This window comes from Acanthochromis polyacanthus, chromosome 8 (genome assembly GCF_021347895.1).
Source record: "Acanthochromis polyacanthus isolate Apoly-LR-REF ecotype Palm Island chromosome 8, KAUST_Apoly_ChrSc, whole genome shotgun sequence".
NCBI classification, from domain to species: Eukaryota; Metazoa; Chordata; class Actinopteri; family Pomacentridae; genus Acanthochromis; species Acanthochromis polyacanthus.
The window spans coordinates 35,227,901-35,249,787 of NC_067120.1; the positions used below are offsets into that span (position 1 = coordinate 35,227,901).

The window sequence follows — 21,887 nt, forward strand, 5'->3', positions numbered from 1 at the left end:
GAAAAAATGGAGAAAAGTTGTTTTCAGATGCCTACTGTGCCAGCCCAAGGCGAAGTTTCTGTCAACTTCAAAGACGTCAAATACAAATCTGAGAACCCATATACAGGTGACTACCGGGGGAGGCCGGGCAAGATGGCGGCGTGAGCGACCCTCCTTTTCAACCTGTTGCACCAAACTTTAAATTTTATTTCGGAAAACAATCGTTTTAACGCTATACTCTTTTTTTTGGTATCTTATCATAGCCAAGACGCACTTTTGACGTCTCAATGTTTTCTCGAGACAGGAAAAGATCATCTGCCAAGAACAAAAGCCTGTTTGCTAAAAAACAATCCCTCTCTTGAAAGCGTAACCGCGGGACACGACTACTCCAAGGAGACCGGCGACATGCTCCTGGGTGAAGACGACTTTCCACCCCTGCCTCTCTCGCCCCAAGGGACCCCGTGTAAAGAACCAGCTCAAAAGAAACCTATGTTGGCGGACTTTGAAGGTGAGGGGCTAGCTGGCCGTGATAAAGAAATCATTGGAGTTCTCTCAAATCTTATCAATTCCCGCTTTGATGCCATGGAAAAGCTAATTAATGGCAACACACTGAAGATTGAGGGTCTTAAGAAGTCTATTGACTTTGCCTTTGACGAAATTAAGTCTGTCAAGACACGGGTTGGTGTAGTTGAAGACCAGGCTAACAAAGATAGCGCCACCAAAGCTCACCTGCAGCAGCGGCTCACGGAGGCTGAGCGCTACTCGAGGCGCTGGAATTTGAAACTTAACGGTTTACCAGAGACGGTAGCAAATGAGAACCTCAAGAAAGAAATAGTTAAAATCTGCCAGAGTGTTCTCCCTGAAGCACAACAGACGCTGCCTGACGTGATCGATGTGGTGCATCGTTTGGGGAAAGTGAATGAAAATGCAAGTAGACCAAGAGCGGTCATTATGTGTTTTTCCCATCGATTCTACAAAGAGGCCGTGTGGAAAGCCGCGAAAGATAACACCTTCCTGAGAGAGCGACGTCTCCGCTTTGCGGAGGATCTGTGCCCTGCAGACCGGGAAAGAAGAGCGGCACTCTGGCCAATGGTCCATGCAGCGAAAGAAGACGGAAGGATTGCCTACTATCGGGGCGCCCGTGCATACATCAACGGCAAAAAGATCAAGCTTCCCGGTGAGACCTGATATCCAGAGGCATCTGCGCTTATTTAAAGCCCTACTCATCGTGATATTGTGACTTTTGAGTGACTTTTTCTGCTTGGTGCATCTTTGACTGTTTGCATTATGCACCTTTTTTCTATGGCAGCTAACTACTGCGTTCACTTTTTGAAGTTTTGATACAAAAAGGGGGAAAAAAAGCGTTAAAACTTGTTTACATTAACCAAATATTTCGTTCCATTTATTAAATAAACACTGGTGCATAGGTTGGAGATCACACAGCTCTTGCAAACCAACCTATATTTTACTTCGTTTTTTTGTTCCTTACAGACTGTAACTTTTGGTTCTCTAAATGCCAGGGGGTTAAAAAATTCCACAAAACGTAAAGCTCTGTTTTTGTTTGCCAAAGGACTGAATACTGACCTCTTCTTCTTTCAAGAATCACATTCTACAAGCAATGACACCAACTTCTGGAGATCTCAATGGGGTGATAATATTTTTCCTTCACATGGAAGTCAACATTCAGCTGGGACTCTCACGGTAAAACACAAATTTGAAGGTGATGTTCTCTCACATAAATATGATGATCAGGGACACTTTGTAATTTTGACATTAGCTTATCAAAGCAAAACCTTTATTGTTATTAACATATATGGTTATAACTCAAAATGTGAAAACTGTCAATTATTATCTAAAATAGAAGATGAGATAGTACATAATTTAAATAAATTTCCTAATGCAATTATTATAGTTGGAGGAGATTTTAATATGACTTTGAGTAATCAATTGGACAGATGGCCACCACAAGCTGATACTCTTAACAATCCATTACTTCTATTTATGCAGAGATTTTCCTTAAAAGATATTTGGAGAGAAAAATTCTCAACAGATTCCATTTTCACTTGGAGCAATAACACTGACTCTAGGCAGTCACGGATCGACTACTGGCTGGTGTCTGATTTTCTAAGTGCAGATAATGTTGATATCAAAATTCTCCCTACTCCGCTCACTGATCATAAAGCAATCTATCTCTCTATCAAGTTATCGGAAAGCAGGTCTCAACAGAATAAGAAAGCCTACTGGATTTTAAATAACTCACGCTCAAACTAGATACAGTACAACAAATGATTGTGAAAACAATCTCTCGTTACTTTGACAAAGCTAAAACTGAAAATAGCTTTGGAACAAACTGGGAACTTTTTAAGTATGATATAGCAAAATTTCTAAGGAAATATAGTTCAGACTTACATAAATTCATGAAAGCTGAAGAAAATAAAATAATCCAGGATATTATGATACTCTCCAAGATTAAACCAACAGACTTATCTGATGACGAAAAAATTAATTTAGCTTCTTTGCAAAACAAACTGGACAATATATATAAAAATAGAGCTCAAGGTGCCTTCGTAAGATCTCGCCTTAAATGGTTAGAGGAAGGTGAAACTAACTCCTCTTATTTTTTTCAACTAGAAAAACATCGTGCCAAGTCTAATACTATACAACAACTAAAAATAGACGGACAGACTATATTTGTATTGACCCAATTTGTATTGCAAACTATGTAAGCTCTTTTTACAGTAAGCTTTATGCTCTACATTCTTCTGAAAACTGTGAGCAATTTTTAAATGATATGGATATACAACCGATTCAGCCCTCTGAACGTGATGATTGTGATTCCCCCCTCTCAACTGATGAAGTCGTTAAATCCATAAATCATCTGAAAAGCAACAAGTCTCCAGGGCCAGATGGCCTGATTGGGGAATTCTATAAACAATTTTGCGATTTAATTGCTCCCTTTCTAACCAATGTGTTCTTAGAAAGTATCGACAAAGGCACCCTTCCTCCATCTTTAAATCAGGGAGTGATCACACTAATACCTAAACCCAAAAAAGATATACTAATTCTTGATAACTGGCGTCCAATCTGTTTATTGAATAATGACTATAAGATACTTGCGTCTGTGTTTGCAAAGAGACTAAAACCAGTCCTAAATTCTGTAATATGAGAAACGCAATCAGGCTTTATGCAAAACCGACATATTTCAAACAATATTCGTCTTGTACTAGATATTCTGGATTATTCTCACTTCTTAACAGAAGATAGTTATATTCCCTTTTTAGATTTTTACAAGGCGTTCGATTCCATTAGACATGATTTTATCTTCAACTGTCTTCATAAATTCGGGTTCGGCTCATTCTTCTGTGACACTGTTCAAATGATGTATAAAGGGGGTAATTGCACTGTCAAGTTAAAAGCGGGTACCTCCCCCCGATTCAACCTTAGAAGAGGAATCCGTCAAGGCTGTCCAATTTCGCCTTATTTATTCCTACTACCTACTCAAATTCTGGCAAATTATATCTCTATAAATCACTTAAAAGGTATCTCTGTTTTTGGCAAAGAAATTTTAATTAGCCAATTAGCAGATGATACTACCCTCTTTTTGAGAGATCGTAGTCAAATCCCATATGCTCTGAATTTAGTACATACATTTTCTAAGGCTTCAGGACTTTATCTTAATATTAAAAAATGTGAACTTCTTCCAGTAAAAAATAACAATACAGAAAGCATTTGTGACATACCTGTCAAAAACAGCGTTATGTATTTGGGGATTATAATCTCAAAAGACAATACAGAGAGAAGTGCTTTAAATTTTGCCCCCTTAATCGACAAGGCAAAAAAACGCTTTAGCCAATGGCTCCAAAGAGACTTGAGTTTGAGAGGTAGAGTCTTGTTATCTAAGGCGGAAGGTATTTCAAGACTGACTTACTCTGCTCTATCACTGTATTTGGACAGTCAGACACTCAAAGCTATAGACCAGATGTTGTTTAATTTTATTTGGAAAAATCGCATACACTATTTAAGGAAATCTGTAGTGATGAACTCTTATGAAAAGGGTGGTTTAAACTTCCTTGATTTCACAACTCTAAATAATACTTTTAAGGTAAACTGGATTAAGTCTTATCTCAAGAATCCAACGTCCATTTGGAATATTTTCCCTCATTATATATTTTCCAGCTTAGGTGGCCTTAGTTTTCTTCTCCTCTGCAACTATAATGTTGACAAAATACCTGCTAAACTATCTGCATTTCACAAGCAATCTCTTTTAGCATGGGCACTCCTATATAAGCATAATTTCTCTCCTCATAGCTTTTACATATGGAACAACAAATACATACTTTACAAAAACAAATCATTATTTTATCCTCATTGGTTTGACAAGAATATCCAACTAGTGGGTCAACTTTTTGACAGAAATGGACACTTATTGAGATATGAGTTCAATATGAAATACAACCTTGCTGTACCTCCTAAAGAATACGCAATTGTGTTTGATGCTGTTACTAAAGAAATTTGTGAACTGTTCAAAGATACTGTCACTGATGAAAGAAAGTGTTTATTATCTGTAACTGACACCACCATTGGTAAAGCTTGTCTTACTCCTACTTGTAAAAATAACAGAAAAATACGTGCCCTTTTTCAGCAAGATATAATCTCTCTGCCCAGTTCTATTTTCTATTGGCGGAACTTTGTCTCTGATAATTTATGGAAAAAGGGCTGGACAGTACTCCAAAAGTTCTTGATTAATAATAAAATGAAAGATGTTTGCTTTAAGGTTATGCACAGAATTTACCCCACTAATCAATACATGATAAAATATTGTAAAACTATTAATCCTAACTGCTCCCTGTGTAAAGAACACCCAGAAACAATCAGTCATCTTTTTTGGAAGTGTTCAGTCACTCGGTGCTTTTGGAAAGACTGCTTGCAATTGATAAGATATAATATTGACTCTACATTTGAGTTAAAATTTGAACATCTAGTCTTTGGTTTCCATGAACGAAATATGGACGCAAAGAGAAGACTGCCGATTAATTTGATTATTATATTTTGCAAATTTCACAGTCACAAATGTAAGTTTTTATCATCTTCTTTATTTTTCCCTGCTATGATTAAGGAAGTTGAATTGTACTTATCAACTATCTCACAGAGCTTGAACAGAAAAGCTATTATAACATGTGAAAGCTGGTTATCACTGAATGTATTTAATATATAATTAATTCTTGCACTGTTCACTTATGGAGCTCCCCCTGGCATCTGTATTTTGTTCAAAAACTGTATTGTAATGTTTCAATAAAAAATAAAAAATACAGGTGACTACCGAATATGCACAACCAACAGCAGTTAGCTAACCACCACATGTCAACCGCAGTATAAGATGCACACACAAACGAGCTACTTTTCAACATATAAAATTCGCGTGGCAGTAAATTAATTAAATTAAGCGTAAGGTTGTGGTGGCAGTGTGTGAATATGTATAAATTGGGGGATTAAATAATTAAACTGATACATATAGGAGGGAAGAGGAGAAAACGAGGTAACAGTAAAACCAAAATCTGTCTTCTTCAGTATTACTGTTGACACTAATGAGCAAATGGCTGAAAAAAAATAACAGAAAGGGTAACAAAAGTGATGGCATAAATGATTAAATATCTTAATCTTACACTCAAGACCAAAATTGAGTTAAGTAGTAGTGGATACAGCACTTTGGGAAAGCATTGAATGATATGATGAATATTGCTTACTTTATATGGAAATGATATCAAATGTAACCTATTATACCCTCCAATGTAAGTGGTGTGTTAATATAAACTACTGCAACTTAATTATCAGATACATTATGTCTGCAATACAAACTAAAAAGAAAATCAAAACAATGATTTCTAATGTAAAAAGGTTGATTCATTTTAAATATAGCTCCACATATTCCTCAGTGTATCAACTTACTAAGTTTGGAGCACTGAGAACAAAAATGATGGTTTAATAATAAACAAGTCAGCATTTTCTTGTCTCCGTTTGACTGACTTCATTAGTTCCTGAAATTTTTTGGTAAGAAAAAAAAAAGTAACTTGAATGTATTAAGCTACTTTGGCCATATTGCTGTAGCTTAGCTTGCTACATTTCTGTGGGTCATAGCTTCAGTGTAGTAAAGCTTGATTTAACACGGAGTAGCTGGTAGCTTAGCTCATTACAGTTTCCAAGTAGCTTGCCCAACACTGCACCTGTGTTCAATCTGTTGATTAAATAGCGTGGGGCCAGGGGTGAGACGGAGCGGTGCGATCATGGCCCCTCCGAAAATACAGTAACTCGCCCGGTTACACTAATAATCAGAAGAGCTCTCATGTGTCTGACATCAAAATAAATGAAGATATTGAAGAAGAATGACAGTACAAATACAGCAGACAGCAGAGCATAACAACAACAACAATAACAATAATAATAATGCTCACATAAACGGAGGATGAATTCTTTAATGTATGGTTCGTCATGTTTTGGATCCCCAGTGTCAGATTACAACGATAAAAATAAACATTTAGAGATCTTTCACGGTGTTTTATTTTCCTAAACGCGGTTCATCTCCAGCTTAACGCTCTGATGTCTGATTTTTTCACTTGAACCTAAACGCCTCTCTGTTTTAGTTTCGTTCTGACTGAGAATCTTCTAACATGTGCTCTCCGGTCAATCCTTCGCGTGAAGGTAATGTTAGCAGCTTTTAAACACTTTAATGTTTGATATTTGATTATTTGTATATTATTTTTTTGTTTAGAAAAGCAGCAGAAATTTGACGCTCTCTTGGAACTTTCTCTGGAGCTGGAAGGTTCAGTTGAAGAAGTTCAACGATCAACGTGTCCGCTATTTTATGTTTGTGGCCGGAAACCGTCGAATAAATTCAGAAATAAATGATAGTAAAGTCTATAAATAACAATACAGTAAAGGTAACTGGTCGTCAGGACTAAATAGCTAACATGAATGATTAAATCAAAGCTTAACAATAAAACAGTAAAAGATAAATAATTCATGACATTGTTGCTAAAAGTAAATATCTAAAAGTAGTCGAATAATCTGTTGGCTGCTTACCAAGATAAATATTTCATTCTGTTGTGAGTTAAAGTAATAAACAGCTGAAGTGAAAGACAACATAATAGTTTAGCAATAATTAACTTAAAAATACATATAGAGAAGATAAATTAGTGGAATAAGCAGTTTTATATCTTTAAATATTGGCGCAAATTATCAGTTAAAGGCAGTTTAATAAATGTTGATTACATTATACTTAAATATCAGTGAATTCAGTAAATAGGTTTGTGTTAAATTGTTAATACTTGTTAAATTAATGGATAAACAGTTGAAGTTGTTGTGGAAGGAAATGTGAAGAAAACACGTCTGAAACCTTCAAGTTCTTAGCCGAGCCGCGCTAGACAACCCACAGCAAAGAATTTAATTCTCTGCCAGGGTGGGTCTAGTTCAGTGTTGGGCAAGCTACTTGGAAACTGTAATGAGCTAAGCTACCAGCTACTCCGTGTTAAATCAAGCTTCACTACACTGAAGCTATGACCCACAGAAATGTAGCAAGCTAAGCTACAGCAATACGGCCAAAGTAGCTTAATACATTCAAGTTACTTTTTTTTCTTACCAAAAAATTTCAGGGACTAATGAAGTAAGTCAAACGGAGACAAGAAAATGCTGACTTATTTATTATTAAACCATCATTTTTGTTCTCAGTGCTCCAAACTTAGTAAATTGATACACTGAGGAATATGTGGAGCTATATTTAAAATGAATCAACCTTTTTACATTAGAAATCATTGTTTTGATTTTCTTTTTAGTTTGTATTGCAGACATAATGTATCTGATAATTAAGTTGCAGTAGTTTATATTAACACACCACTTACATTGGAGGGTATAATAGGTTACATTTGATATCATTTCCATATAAAGTAAGCAATATTATAGTAAGACAATTTTATACATAATTTGGGTATTCATGTTGGGTATTAAATCAAGTTTTATTTCTTAAGTCTAATATCTATGTAAAATCATTCAATGCTTTCCCAAAGTGCTGTATCCACTACTACTTAACTCAATTTTGGTCTTGAGTGTAAGATTAAGAGATTTAATCATTTATGCCATCACTTTTGTTACCCTTTCTGTTATTTTTTTTTCAGCCATTTGCTCATTAGTGTCAACAGTAATACTGAAGAAGACAGATTTTGGTTTTACTGTTACCTCGTTTTCTCCTCTTCCCTCCTATATGTATCAGTTTAATTATTTAATCCCCCAATTTATACATATTCACACACTGCCACCACAACCTTATGCTTAATTTAATTAATTTACTGCCACGCGAATTTTATATGTTGAAAAGTAGCTCGTTTGTGTGTGCATCTTATACTGCGGTTGACATGTGGTGGTTAGCTAACTGCTGCTGGTTGTGCATATTCGGTAGTCACCTGTATATGGGTTCTCTGATTTGTATTTGACGTCTTTGAAGTTGACAGAAACTTCGCCTTGGGCTGGCACAGTAGGCATCTGAAAACAACTTTTCTCAGTTTTTTCACAAAAACTGATAACTATTTAGGTAGGGCCACGGTGACTCTGACTCCTTCTCTGTCATCTCTCAGTGAACTGAAGCGAGCGTCTGTGTGTGTGGATGGTCCGTGTATATTTTGGTAATTGGATTTTCCGTTCTAAAGCAGGTATTGAAAAACAAAAAACGAATGGTTATTTGATTTTCGTTTTCAAAGGCAAAAATCAAAATTGAAATACAAGGCGTTTTTCCTTTTCACGATCAAAAAGGGATATACGAATTTTAAAAAATGTTTGATTTTCATTTTTTATTTACGATAACAAAAAATAAAATAAGTAAGAGGCAGAAACGAAAAAAGGTCCGTTTTATCGTTTTCTGAGACCGGAAGTGGTCATCAGCAAGGGTGGAGCCAAACAGAGTACGGTGCATAGACTGTAAATAAATGGGTTTTTTTTGTTTGTTTTCATGATCAAAATGAAAGATGAAGTGGCCGATCTTAAAATAAATCAATATCGATATTTTTATTTATTAAGTTTTGCGACGCAAGGGGGCGTGGTTACCTGATTGACAGTTCGTCTGGAATGACTGACAGTCTGGAGGATTAATTCTGATATGGTCACTGGTGGTTTATCGGTGAAGAAGCAGAACCTTTTCCACAGACACTTTTCCTGCCTGTTGGCTTGTTTTAACCATTTTTGCTACCTTCGGCTGATTCTACCAGCAGACACTGAAAGTTCGGTAAGTAGGCTAAATGTTTATTTTCTAATCAGTGCCGCTTTTAATGCACTTCATATGCAACTTTCGTGTCAGATATAATGTGTGCCATGCAGTCCAGATGTTGGTGGAGTTTATTTCTTTGTGTATTGACAAGAGAAGAGAGTTAGCATCCAGTAAATATTAGCTTTAATATAAATTAGTGATGCTAACCGAGCGAGCTGCTCAGTCGTAGCCTGATTAAACCTAGTGTAGCATTAAGCTAACGATGTTTGCATTGTGTTTCATGGAAAAGGCTGAAGTGTGTCGTGTTAGTGTAATGTGGTACATTTAGTTAATAAAACTGTGTGGAGACGCTGGTTCACATTAATGTAACATTTAGAAAACCTAAATATGATGAAAACAGTAAGGTTAAGGTTCTATGTTGTCAGTAGTCCTAAATATCTGCTGAGTCTCTGAAATTAAACTGGAGAAAACAGTAAATCTACTCTCTAGTCGTTAACATTGTTTAATGACTGATTCACATGTTGTAGTACGTCTTAGTGCAGATTAGAAAAATAACCTCCCAGAATATGTCCAAAATAATGATGAACACTACAGTTAATACATTTAAACTGCAGCACAGATAAGCTGGATAATAAAATCCTCTCCTAAAGCTAAAGTGACTGCAGGTCTTTCTGTCGTTCAGTGCTTGGAAAACTATATGAAATAGGAAATCTTTCCAGGGATACTTTAAAATGAACCTCTGCTGTTGATGCTGATACTGTGACATCTCTCTTCATCTCAGGTGTCTCATGTTCACTGTGAGGATCTTCTGAGTGAAGCTAACAGAAGGAAAACCTCATCTGGTTGTGAAGGAGACTGAATGGACGACATCCTCAGTGAACCACTTCCTGTTTAGCTTTCACTGACAGAAGGACAGACCAACTCTTTCAGCAGTTTATTATTCTCTGTTCTTAGTATTCACAGATTCTATTTATCACTTTTAACTTCATCTCTGCTGCTGTAGCAGAAATACAACAGGGTTTCTGCAGGACATTAATAATCATTAAGTTGATTTTGCAAAAATTAAGGCCTTAAATGGCATTAAAAATCATTAAATTTGATTCTCGGTGGCATTAAAATTTCTTTCTGCAGTTTTCAAGAAAATAATTGACAATAATATATTTATAGACTGCGATTTGTCAGGTATGTGCATCTGCGTAAACATGCCAAAGCATTGAGATAATTGTTCCAGCCGGTTGGGTACAATTTCTAAAAACTGCATGTTTTTAAAGTGGCTGGCAGGCTGGACCAGGCTGGGAAATGGGGAAACACAAATTCCAGCAAAAATGGCTCAAAAACGTGGATTTCAGAGAATGACTGCAGCCTGTTGGTGTTCAGGGGTGGTTCCTAGATTCAGAAATAGTCAAATGTAGGGTTTTCATATAAAAATCATCTTTTACAAAAAAAACAAACCCGTGTAATTTGAGTTCATGGTCGTGGCATTACATTTTTACAGTATAGCATAAAAATGGCATTAAAAAGCATTAAATTTGACTGACTGATATCTGCAGAAACCCTGTACAATGTTATTTATAGCAGATACGCAGCATTAAGACATCAACACATTCAGCTCCAGAGCTTCATTATTTCCTTCATTGCACATTTAAAAACTGCATTATTTAACAATTGTGAACTGTAAAGATGTGTAAACACGTAATAAATGGATGAAATAAATAATGTGTTGCTGACAGTGAAGTGTAAAAACTGAACAGTCACAAGACAAATATTATGAAGAGAGGAGCTGAATCTGCAGCATCATTGTTCTTAATGGAAGCATGAGGAGGACATCAGTGCTGCTCTTCCTCACAGCGATGGAGAGAAGACTGTTCAGAGAACCACAGCTGGATGTTCATGTTCTCTGTAGCTCTCAGTCCATCAGATCAGATGTTCCCAATGATCCAGACCAAGGCTGGAAGGAAAAGACACAAACAGTGAGAAGAAGATCTCCAAGGTTCTTTCAGTCCAACTGCTGGAACTTTAAATATCAGAATGAACACATCAGGGTACGAATGAAACACAACAGAGTGTTGTATTTTGTCCTACTTTCTAATCTTATAGAAATGTTTGTTTTCCTGGTTGAGGCCAAAGAGTATTTTACTGCCTTAGATGGACAATAAAGTTTATTATTTTTATTCTAATGTACATTAGCGTTAACATGAGCTCCACGGTTATCTGACCGTACACTGTTGTATGAACAGAAGCTGTTAAATAGAGTCTGAAGCAAAGAACAGATATATTAACTCAGAACTGAACTGTTCTTCATTCATTGAACTGAGAGATTAACATTCATCAGAGTTCTGTGGAGGAACGTTAACATAGATTAATTTCTATCTGCTGATCATTAATGAGCTGCGCCTCGAAACAGCAGTTTCCCTATGACTGATCTATTATGATTGATCAGCTGTGACCTTCAGGACACTTAGCTACACCTAATAGATAACACTGACTAACCGGGATTAGCCTCATTGTAAATACAAAGTTAGGAAACATAAATTGAGATTTATAGAACGACTTTAAAACACGATGTTAGAACAAGTTTATATCAGAGGTTACAGTCTGATAGTAACTTACAGTAACTTCACTGCTTTATATGTGATATTGTTCAGAAGTAGAGAAGAGTGCAACTAGTTACAAAGTTGACTTTAACACTTACCTGTAGAGTTTATCTCCACTTTTGGAAGCTAACGTTGTTAGCAGCAGCGGTAGCAGCGTCCATAAACAGCAGAAGCCGGTAAATGTGGGCGGGACAGAAAGTCCTCGGCTCTGATTCAATCTGACCACCCTTGCTGATGACCACTTCCGGTCTCAGAAAATGAAAAACGGTTCTTATTTCGTTTCTGTCTCTGACTTATTTTATTTTTTGTTTTTGTAAATAAAAAATGAAAATCAAAGCATTTTTTAAAATTCGTATATCCATTTTTGATCGTGAAAAGGAAAAACGCCTTGTATTTCAATTTTAATTTTTGCCTTTGAAAACGAAAATCAAATAACCACTCGTTTTTTGTTTTTCAATACCTGCTTTAGAACGGAAAATCCAATTACCAAAATATACACGGACCGTGGATCCAGTGAAGTCGCAAGAAGGGATTGTTGAATGACGACATCAACAGTTCCTCCGCTTCTATTGGTCGACACAGACATGTCGGCGTTTGGAGAGGATGTCACTGTCTGATCCTTAAAAGTGTGAGATGAGACTGCAGCAGAGCAGAAAGCTCTGCTTCAAGCAGTTCAACATTCATCATTTTAAAATGTAGCTTTTTGCGTTCGCTACCGCGCTACATGACCAAAAGATTAGCTAAGCTGTTGAAACGTTTTTTGATTTTGTAAACAACGACGCTACCACGTCGTTACAGAAAAATGTAGTTAAACTACTAACGACGCTATTTGTAGTGACGTTACTGCCCAACACTGGTCTAGTTACCCTTCATAAGGCTCGAGGCTGGATTCTCCTAAAACTGGCCGGACCAATCACCATGAAGTGTAGAGTCAGAAGGCGGCGTAACTAAGTGACGACAGAGGCGCGACGATTCTGACAGAAACAACCAGCGCACAATAAACAGTTATCTTTCCACTCGGCTTTGGCCACAGCTCTTAAAGATTTGAAGCTAAAATTCAACTTGAAAGATAGACAAAGGACGGCATTTAAGTGTTTCATTGAGAAGAAAGACTTATTTGGACGTATGCCGATGGGATATGGCAAATCCTTAATATACCAGTTGGCTCCGCGGCTCCGCTGGTTGGGAAGCTAATGGGACTTAGCCACAATCCGCCGCCAGTGCTCTCGGAACTACGTCAGCCTATTCGTTGCGTTGATTGGTTGTATACTTACCCAATTGCTGCAGAGGGATTTGATAGACAACCTTTTAGCCCGACTCCCTCCCTGTCGAGCTTCCCGAGACCCTTGTGCCGTCAGAAACATGGGTGTAGCATGACTAGGCTATCAAGTTCTGGCTGTAAGAGGTGATCGTGGAAATTCAACACCATCTAAACAAAGAAATGCTGTAAAATGTAGGATGAGCTGCTAAAAAGTTCACTTTCTGATGGTTTAATTGACATTTTTATCTGCTGATATCCTCCTGAAGACTAACGACACAAACTGACAAGAAGCAACAACACAGAAAGTTTACAGAATGAATAAAAGTCACACAAAGAGGAACAGTTGAAGCGGATAAAACTTAGTGTTTTGATAGAACTCAAAAGCTTTTCTCGCCTCCTTTAACTCAGTCTCCTGTGAACGTTTCACCTCCAGTAGAATAACAGACCTGAGCTGTCAGAAATACTCTGTAATCAGGGTCATCAGCAGGATTTAAAACACATCCAGTGAAACTAAACCCAACCAAGAAATATCAGCTTCCAATAAGTCATAAAGTTCACTGCAGATCATTTATCAAGACTTTATGGAGCAGTTTGAAAGTAAATCTATTTATTCATGAATAAACTGCACGTTTTCATCAATTATTTACTAATTAAACACCACAAAGCCCAAAGCTTTGAACCTCTTCTAACTGGCCTATAAAGCATTCATAAATTAATTCACTTCCTCTTCTACATTTTATACTGGACAGATATTTATAGATGTCAGTAAGTAAAGGTGTGTTGGTGCAGCAGAGAACCAGGTCCAGAAGAAGGAAACACTGTTGGGGTTCACCTGATAAACTGGGATCTGAAAGTATTTCCAGCACTTTGTGTGACAGTTTTCCAACATGAATGAAGAGTTTGACGTGTCAGAGATCAACTGCAGACGCTGTTTGAGCAACATTTGGATTTATTATCAGAGGTGAAATATAAGAGGAAAGAAGGAAAGAGGAAACAACTTTTCAGTTTTCTCTCTGAGGACTTTTTTCAGAGTTCACGTCTGTGGACAAAGAACTGAAATGAAGACAAATCTGAACTTGTGTGTTCCTTTGACTTTTATTATTTCCTGAGCTCTCAGTCAGTGTTGCTGGTTTTCCTCTCAGACTGAAGTCCTCAAGATGAGTGTTTATGAGGAGGAGGAGTTTCCAGACTCCAGCTGTCTGTCCATGAAGAGTGACCGGTCCAAAGGAGATCCTCCATGGTTCAGTAAAGAACCTGAACCCTCAGACACAAAGTAAGAAAACTGCCTCTAATTTATTAATGTGTCTCCTTTATAATTACATCTATCAGTTATATATTGTTGATTTGAGTCAGTAGATTAAAATGAACTTTGAAAAGGTTTTTGTGACACAAATAGAAATCATTTGTCCTGTTTTCATCTCAGAATAGATCAGTGATTAATGAGAGTTCAAACATGTGTTTCAGCAGACAGAGAGAAGAATCTGCAGCCTCCAGCTGTCTGTCCATGAAGAGTGACCGGTCCAGAGAAGAACCTCTATGGTTCAGAAAAGAACCTGAACCCTCAGACACAAAGTAAGAAAGTGTTTCTGCTGTAAACTGACCTGATGGAAGATGAAGGTTTTAGGATGAAGGAAGATGTTCTGCTGAAACAGTCACACAGTGGTCAGAATGCAGAACTCTTTCAGACTGAGATGGATCCTGGTCTGGGTTTTAGAAGCAGAAGTTCTGATGGCGTTTCTGTGGTAAAACACCTGAAAACCTGGATTTCACTATTTACACCCAATATTCAAACATCTTCAGCCCAATGTTGAAGCCACTGTAAAGATTTTCAGAGTGAAAGAATGTTCTCCAGATGTGTAGTTGATGTTGTGGTTGGTCTTCTTTGGTTCCTGGTTCTAATGATCCAGATGTTTGAAATGAAAGCTGAACGCTGTGAGTCTGAGGCTGCTGCTCTGTCACAGTTTTTACATGATTTCTACTCTGAGTTGAAAGTGAACTGAGCCGAGCTGAGCTGATCAAAGTGAGTGTAAAGCAGTGAAGAACAGAAGCAGCTGTCTGTGATGGAAGGCTGTTACTGTGAAGCTGCTGCACAAAGTGTTGAGTTTGTATTAACAGCAAACTGCAGGCAGATCAGTCAGAGTTTAATCAGACAGCTGATGGGAAAAGAATTGACTGGAGTTAATAATAAAAGGAAACAGCTTTTTATTAACAGATGAACTCAGACAGAACAGTAGCCTCACTTTTACTGTTCTCTTCTGCACTGTGGTGTCAGATGTGGATGTTTTTCTCCAGATGATCTGAGTGATGAATAAATGTGTTGACAGAGTGATGAAGAGGAGGAGAGTTTGTGTGGAGGAGCAGCCGTCCTGCTGTGCTCGGTGTCAGGACGTCCTGAAGGATCCGGTCTCTAGCAGCTGTGGACACTGGTTCTGCAGACAGTGCATCAGCTCATACTGGGACCAGTCTGCTCCATCAGGACACTCCTCCTGTCCCCAGTGTGGAAAAAGATCCAGAACCAGAGGTGGACTGCAGACAGCCAGTCAGAGCAGCTGTGGACAAAGTAAGACTGAACATCTGCTGGTGGACTGATGTGTGGAAACTGAGCTTGTTGTTGTGTTGTCCAGACATGAAAGATGTTTGTGTTTGTTGAGTCTGATTGTTTGTCTGGTCTGTGAGCAGGTGTTGGTCTGCAGGAGGTTCTGCAGGAACATAAGATGAGTCTGAGGAGGAGATGTGAACATGTGACTGAAGGAAGTGATGAAACAGGAGGTGGAACCCTCCTGAACAGGATCTACACTGAGCTCTACATCACAGAGGGACACAGTGGAGAGGCTGATGTCCAACATGAGGTGAAACAGCTGGAGACAGATTCCAAGAAGAGCCTCCATGACATTCCCATCAGGTGCCAGGACATCTTCAAAGCCTTACCTGAGCAGCAGAGAGCCATCAGAGTGGTCCTGACCAACGGCGTGGCTGGCATCGGAAAAACCTTCTCAGTGCGGAAGTTCACTCTGGACTGGGCAGAGGGCGGAGAAAACCAAGACGTCAGTGTGGTGGTGGTGCTTCCGTTCAGGGAGCTGAACTTGATCAGAGATGAGCAGCACAGTCTTCTCACGCTGCTCCATGTTTTCCATCCAACGTTACAGAAGGTGACGGCAGAGCAGCTGGCTGTCTGTAAACTTTTGTTCATCTTTGACGGTCTGGATGAAAGCAGACTTTCACTGGATTTCTCCAACAGGGAGGTTGTGTCTGACGTCAGCCAGAAGTCGTCGCTGGACGTTCTGCTGGTGAACCTCATGGAGGGGAATCTGCTTCCCTCGGCTCTGGTCTGGATCACTTCCCGCCCTGCGGCAGCCAATCAGATCCCTCCTAAACACGTGGACAGGTTAACAGAAGTACGAGGCTTCACCGACGGCCAGAAGGAGGAGTACTTCAGGAGGAGGTTCAGTGATGAAGAGCGCTCCAGCACAATCATCTCCCACATGAAGACATCCAGGAACCTCCACATCATGTGTCGACTCCCAGTGTTCTGCTGGATCACTGCTACAGTTCTGGAGCACATGTTGAGCACAGTGCAGAGAGGAGAGCTGCCCAAGACCATGACTGACATGTTCTCACACTTCCTGCTGGTTCAGACACACAGGAAGAAGAACAAGTACCATGAGGGACATGAGACGAGTCCACAGGAGCTGACGAAAGCTGACAAGAAAATTGTTCTGAAGCTGGGGAGGCTGGCCTTTGAACATCTGGAGAAAGGAAACATCATGTTCTACCAAGAAGACCTGGAGCAGTGTGGTCTGGATGTGACAGAGGCCTCGGTGTTGTCAGGAGTTTGTACCCAGATCTTCAGAAGAGAGTGTGTGATGTTCCAGAAACCAGTCTACTGCTTTGTTCATCTGAGCGTTCAGGAGTTTCTGGCTGCAGTCTACATGTTCCACTGTCACACCAACGGGAACACTGAGGTGCTGGAGAAGTTCCTGGGAGAAGAATGGAAAGACAAGAAGAGACCCACTATGAGTCGGCTCCTGGTAGATGACCGGCAATACTGGAACATAGGCAATCTGGGTGTTTTCCTGAACAGAGTCATGGAGAAATCCCTCAGAAGTAAAAATGGTCACCTGGACCTGTTTGTTCGTTTCCTTCATGGCCTCTGTCTGGAGTCCAACCAGAGACTCTTAGGAGGTCTGATGGGTCAGACAAAGATCCGTCCAGAAACGATCCAGACAATCATCAAGAACCTGAAGGAGATGAACAGTTATGAAATGTCTCCAGACAGAAGCATCAACATCTTCCACTGTCTGATGGAGATGAAGGATCTCTCAGTCCATCAGGAGATCCAAGAGTTCCTGCAGTCAGAGAACAGATCAGAGAAGGAACTCTCTGAGATCCACTGCTCAGCTCTGGCCTCCATGCTGCAGATGTCAGAGGAGGTTCTGGATGAGTTGGACCTGAAGAAGTACAGAACATCAGTGGAGGGAAAACTGAGACTGATTCCAGCTGTGAGGAACTGCAGAAAGGCTGGGTGAGTCCAGATGTGATGAACATCAGTCAGTGTAGATCAGTAGTTCAGTTCTTCAGATGTTCTCACTAGAACATCTCATTCTTCTTAATGTTCCACTTGTTTATTTCAAACATCACATGTCAGCTGTGTTTAGTCTCAGATGTTCTTCAGCTGCTTCAAACGCTGTGAAAATGTAGATTTTTCATTTTCTTGTGTTTGAAGCTGATAAATGAATGAAGACAGTTTTTCTCTTTAATTCTAATAATTGTTCCATCAGACAGTTTTTTTCTTCTGAGATTCTTTCTTTGGCTGATGGAGGAAACATGCAGATCTGCTGAAACTCATGAAGAACTGTAGAGGTTCTTTATGTGGAAGCATTTTACAGTTTTCAGTGAAGCAGTGAAGTTATTTTCACATCAGGAGGTTCTGAAATCTTTTCTAATCAGACAAACAGCTTTGACCTGATTTCTCTCTTTAGAGTTTAAAATAAGATCTGTATCATTTACAAACAACATTTTTTAAGTCTGGAAGAATGAATTTGATTAATTTCTTGCTGTCACTGTTATGAATGGATTTCTATTGAGTTCTTTGTTTTTTTTAATCATTGTTCCTGCTTTTCTTTGCTGACTCTTTATTTCTTCTTTTTTGAGTGTCATGTGTCCGTTGAGTTTTTCTGCCTTTAAATGACTTAGAAGTTGTTTCAGAAATGTTCTGGATAGAAAAATGAATGTGATGATTTAAAGTGAGTTTAAAGTGAGTAAAGTGAGCTGAAGCAGCTGCTGTGGCCACATGTGACAATGATGAGATGATGTTGATGCTGGAACAGTGATTTGGTTTCTCAGGTGGAGAATAATCCTGAGATCAGTGAAGTGATTGAGTCTCTTGTCCAACAGTTTCTGTCTAAAGCTTGTTAACGTGGACATGAGGCTCCATAAACTACTGATCATACAAAGACTGACGCTGCAAAGTGTGTTGAACTGAGTCATGGAGCATTTTACTGATCTGAACTCAGCTGTTGGTTTTAGTGTTTGATATCTTTATTGAAATTTTAACAATATAAAAAAGAACTAAAAAATATCAATTAAAAAATCCACCCCCATAAAACAAACTGACCAATCCCTACTGCCACTTACAGAAAAGAAAACACTGTTGAAAACACGAAACATTCAGACCATCAGGAAACAAATCAACCACACTACTGAGCCTTCAGCTGTTGATTTTAAAGAGAGAAGTCGTGTTCCAGAGTCTAGATTTGACGTCTTTCCTGATATTCAGTTCCTCAGAGAGAAACTCTGGTGTTTTCTGTCTTGTTGCTGCAGAGAAGAGTCGTATCAGGAAATGTTCAGAGGTGTGAATATATCAGAGCAGAATGCTAGAAGTCAGACTGTTTCCAGAGATCTGATTGACACAAAGCTCAGAGTTGTGTTTTTAATGCTACAAACTCTGATAACATGTTTGTGAGACTTTATGGTGGAAATAATTCAACTTTACTGGTTTGTTCTTTGTGTTTGTGCTGAACAAGTTTTTCAGAATCTCACAAAAGAACGTTGAGGACAAAAGTTGACTCAGTCGTCACATCAGAATATTTCCTGATGTTCATATTAATGATGTTCAGGTGTGATGTTGTCCAGTGATCAGTTTGATTTGTGTAGCGTTTGACAGCAGACTGTAAATGTTGAGTGATGGAGATGAAGCTGACAGCAGCAGGTCCACAGCAGAGACATCATCATCTTTTACTGGAAATGTTCACTGAGCTCAACTCAGTCACAATATCCTGAGTCCAGTAAAAACAGGACAGAAAATGTTATCAGCAGGAAATATCAAGTGTCCTCTCTCATAACAACATGTTTTATCATTTATGTCTCATTACAGACTTTCTGACTGTGAACTCTCAGAGAGTCACTGTGAAGTTGTGGCCTCAGCTCTGAAGTCCAACCCCTCCCATCTGGAACATCTGGACCTGAGTGAGAACAACCTGAAGGATTCAGGAGTGAAACATCTTTGTGAAGGACTGCAGAGTCCAAACTGTAAACTGAAGACTCTCAGGTCAGTTCACTCACTGTTGGTGGAATTTATTCAGTTCAGATTTTTGACTGTAGTTTTAAGTTTTGGTTTATTAATGTTGAGGATTTTTCTGCAACAGTCTGAAGACATTTTATTTTCTGGAGCGTCTGTGAATGAATCCCCTGATCAGCTGACTGCAGAGTTCCAAGATGGAGGACAGAATCCACAGTCCTGCTGTGTGTCTGAATGTGAAGCTGATGTGAAAGTGATGTGAGGCTTCAGCAGTGTGACTTCCACAGATCCAGTCAGTATGTTTGTGTTTCCACAGTGTTTGTGCTGAGCTGCAGTGGAGCCTCAGGAAGTCAAAGAGGAGTTCAGTTGTCAACAGTCTGGAACCTGATTAGTGTCAGTCAGAAGCTGAAGCTTGATGTTAGTGTGAGCTGATGAAGTGATTCATTCCAGTGGAGTTGTGTTCGGAAGAGAGCAGTGGACAGTCAGTGTGGACAGCAGGAATCAGAATCCCTCTGTAATGTACAGATGACGTGAGACTGTTGATGGAAGACACACTGGAAGATTTGAATGAGACAAAGCTATGAAGCTGATTTCCAGAGAAGAAGAAGGTGATGGAATAAATGAAAGAATGAAGAGATTTGATGTTGATCCTGTAATGAGAGAGTGGACTGAGGTCAGCAGATGTTACTGATGTGTGGACATGAATAGGTGGATGAATGTTGAGCTGACATGTGGATGATGTGTGTAGAAGGCTGACATGATGATGATCCACAATAAGAGAAGGACAAAGTCACTGTGCTGCTTTTAGAGAAAAGCTGATTGATGAGGACAAAGTAATGTTGATCTGCACATTGAGAACCTGAACACATCTGATGGATCATCAATGATTTGATCTCCATCTTTCATTCTTTATTCAGATTGGAGTGGTGCAGGTTGTCAGAGATCAGCTGTGATTCTCTGATCTCAGCTCTGAAGTCCAACCCCTCCCATCTGGAACATCTGGACCTGAGATGGAGCAACCTGAAGGATTCATCAGTGAAACATCTGAGTGGTTTTCTGGAGAGTCCAGACTGCATCCTGAAGACTCTGAGGTCAGACATCATGTTTTCAGTGATTCAAAGTTCTCATCTTTGAGTTAATGTTGCTTTTTTCACATCAGTTTTAATGTCTGGTGTGAATCATCCAAACACTTTTTCTTTTTTTCCTAATTCTACTTTTTATTATTCCCTCCAGAAGCATCCATAACACAGGAGAACAGAGATACATAAATACATTGAACACAAAATAAAAATGATTAGAATGTAGAATTATATGAACAATTTATCAGTACATTTAAATATTAGAGTACATGACAAGTTAGGAGATAATTTAATAAAGTAAAGAGAGCCGAACGAAAAAAATCAATATTATAAATAATATGATGTCAAGCATGTCTGGAAGGAAACAGTTTTCTCTCTACCTAAATTCCATCTCCGTCCCACCAGTTGAACATCCTGCACTGTCAGCTCGGTTTTGGTTCATGGATATGTCAAGTATCATTGAAGTTTGATTCTCTGGTGTTTCTGCACAGGTGTCCATATTCCCATTTATTTTGTTTATGAGTTTCTTATAAGAGGCAGTTTCTGCCAAGACAGTGATCCATTCAGAATAAGCAGGGCTGCAGTCCACCCTCCAATGCCTCAGTATGACCCTCTGAGCTGTAGTAAGGTCAACCTTTATCCTCTGAGCTTTCTTCCCGTCCATCCTTTGGTTTCCTTTCAGGCTGTTCAGGAGGTAAAGAGCAGGAGTAAAATCAGCCCCTGTACCCACACTGCTACTGATCTTCACCATGACCCTCTGCCAGTAGGTAGCTAGGCTCAGACAGACATAGAACATGTGAACAAGATCACCTCTGTCTGTATGGCATCACCAGCAGAGGTCTGACCGTCCCATTCCTGTCCTTTACATTCTCACCAGTGTCCAATACAATCTGTTAAATATTTTAAATTGAATTAGTTTAGAGCTGGCATCTCTCATTGGTTTCAGCAAATGTTTCAGTGAGTTATTCCACTCTTCATCCTCGTATGTTTCTTTAAATCCCTTTCCCATACAGCTTTTAGACCTCTGGTAGCACCACTAAATTGATCAATAGGAAATGTGTAAATTTGTCTTTCCAGGTGTGGACGACTTCTCAACAATTTCAATTTAGAGCATGAAGAGCATTGTCTAGAGAACCTATTCCCTGTTGAGGTTTTCTTAGATAGACAGTCTCTAAGCTGCAGGAATCTCCAGAAGTCTCTCCTCTGATGT

The 21,887-nt window shown here is 38.9% G+C and overlaps 1 protein-coding gene and 1 long non-coding RNA gene across 2 annotated transcripts in view; one reads left to right on the plus strand and one right to left on the minus strand.

Annotated features, from left to right (window-relative positions):
- Positions 1–6,618: 6,618 nt before the first annotated feature.
- The window catches only part of LOC127534981 (NACHT, LRR and PYD domains-containing protein 14-like), a 33,024-nt gene continuing 17,755 nt past the window's right edge, over positions 6,619–21,887 (plus strand). The window contains exons 1-7 of the mRNA XM_051951539.1: positions 6,619–6,675; positions 14,224–14,354; positions 14,546–14,653; positions 15,406–15,641; positions 15,761–17,603; positions 19,455–19,628; positions 20,516–20,689. Coding sequence (XP_051807499.1) covers positions 14,239–14,354; positions 14,546–14,653; positions 15,406–15,641; positions 15,761–17,603; positions 19,455–19,628; positions 20,516–20,689 — 2,651 coding nt within the window. The 5' untranslated portion in view covers positions 6,619–6,675; positions 14,224–14,238. The remainder of the gene's footprint in view (positions 6,676–14,223; positions 14,355–14,545; positions 14,654–15,405; positions 15,642–15,760; positions 17,604–19,454; positions 19,629–20,515; positions 20,690–21,887) is intronic.
- On the minus strand, positions 10,146–12,315 carry LOC127534983 (uncharacterized). The gene is made up of 2 exons (XR_007943622.1): positions 11,919–12,315; positions 10,146–11,174 (listed from the first exon to the last, which is right to left on the minus strand). It is a non-coding gene; the product is annotated as an uncharacterized LOC127534983 (long non-coding RNA).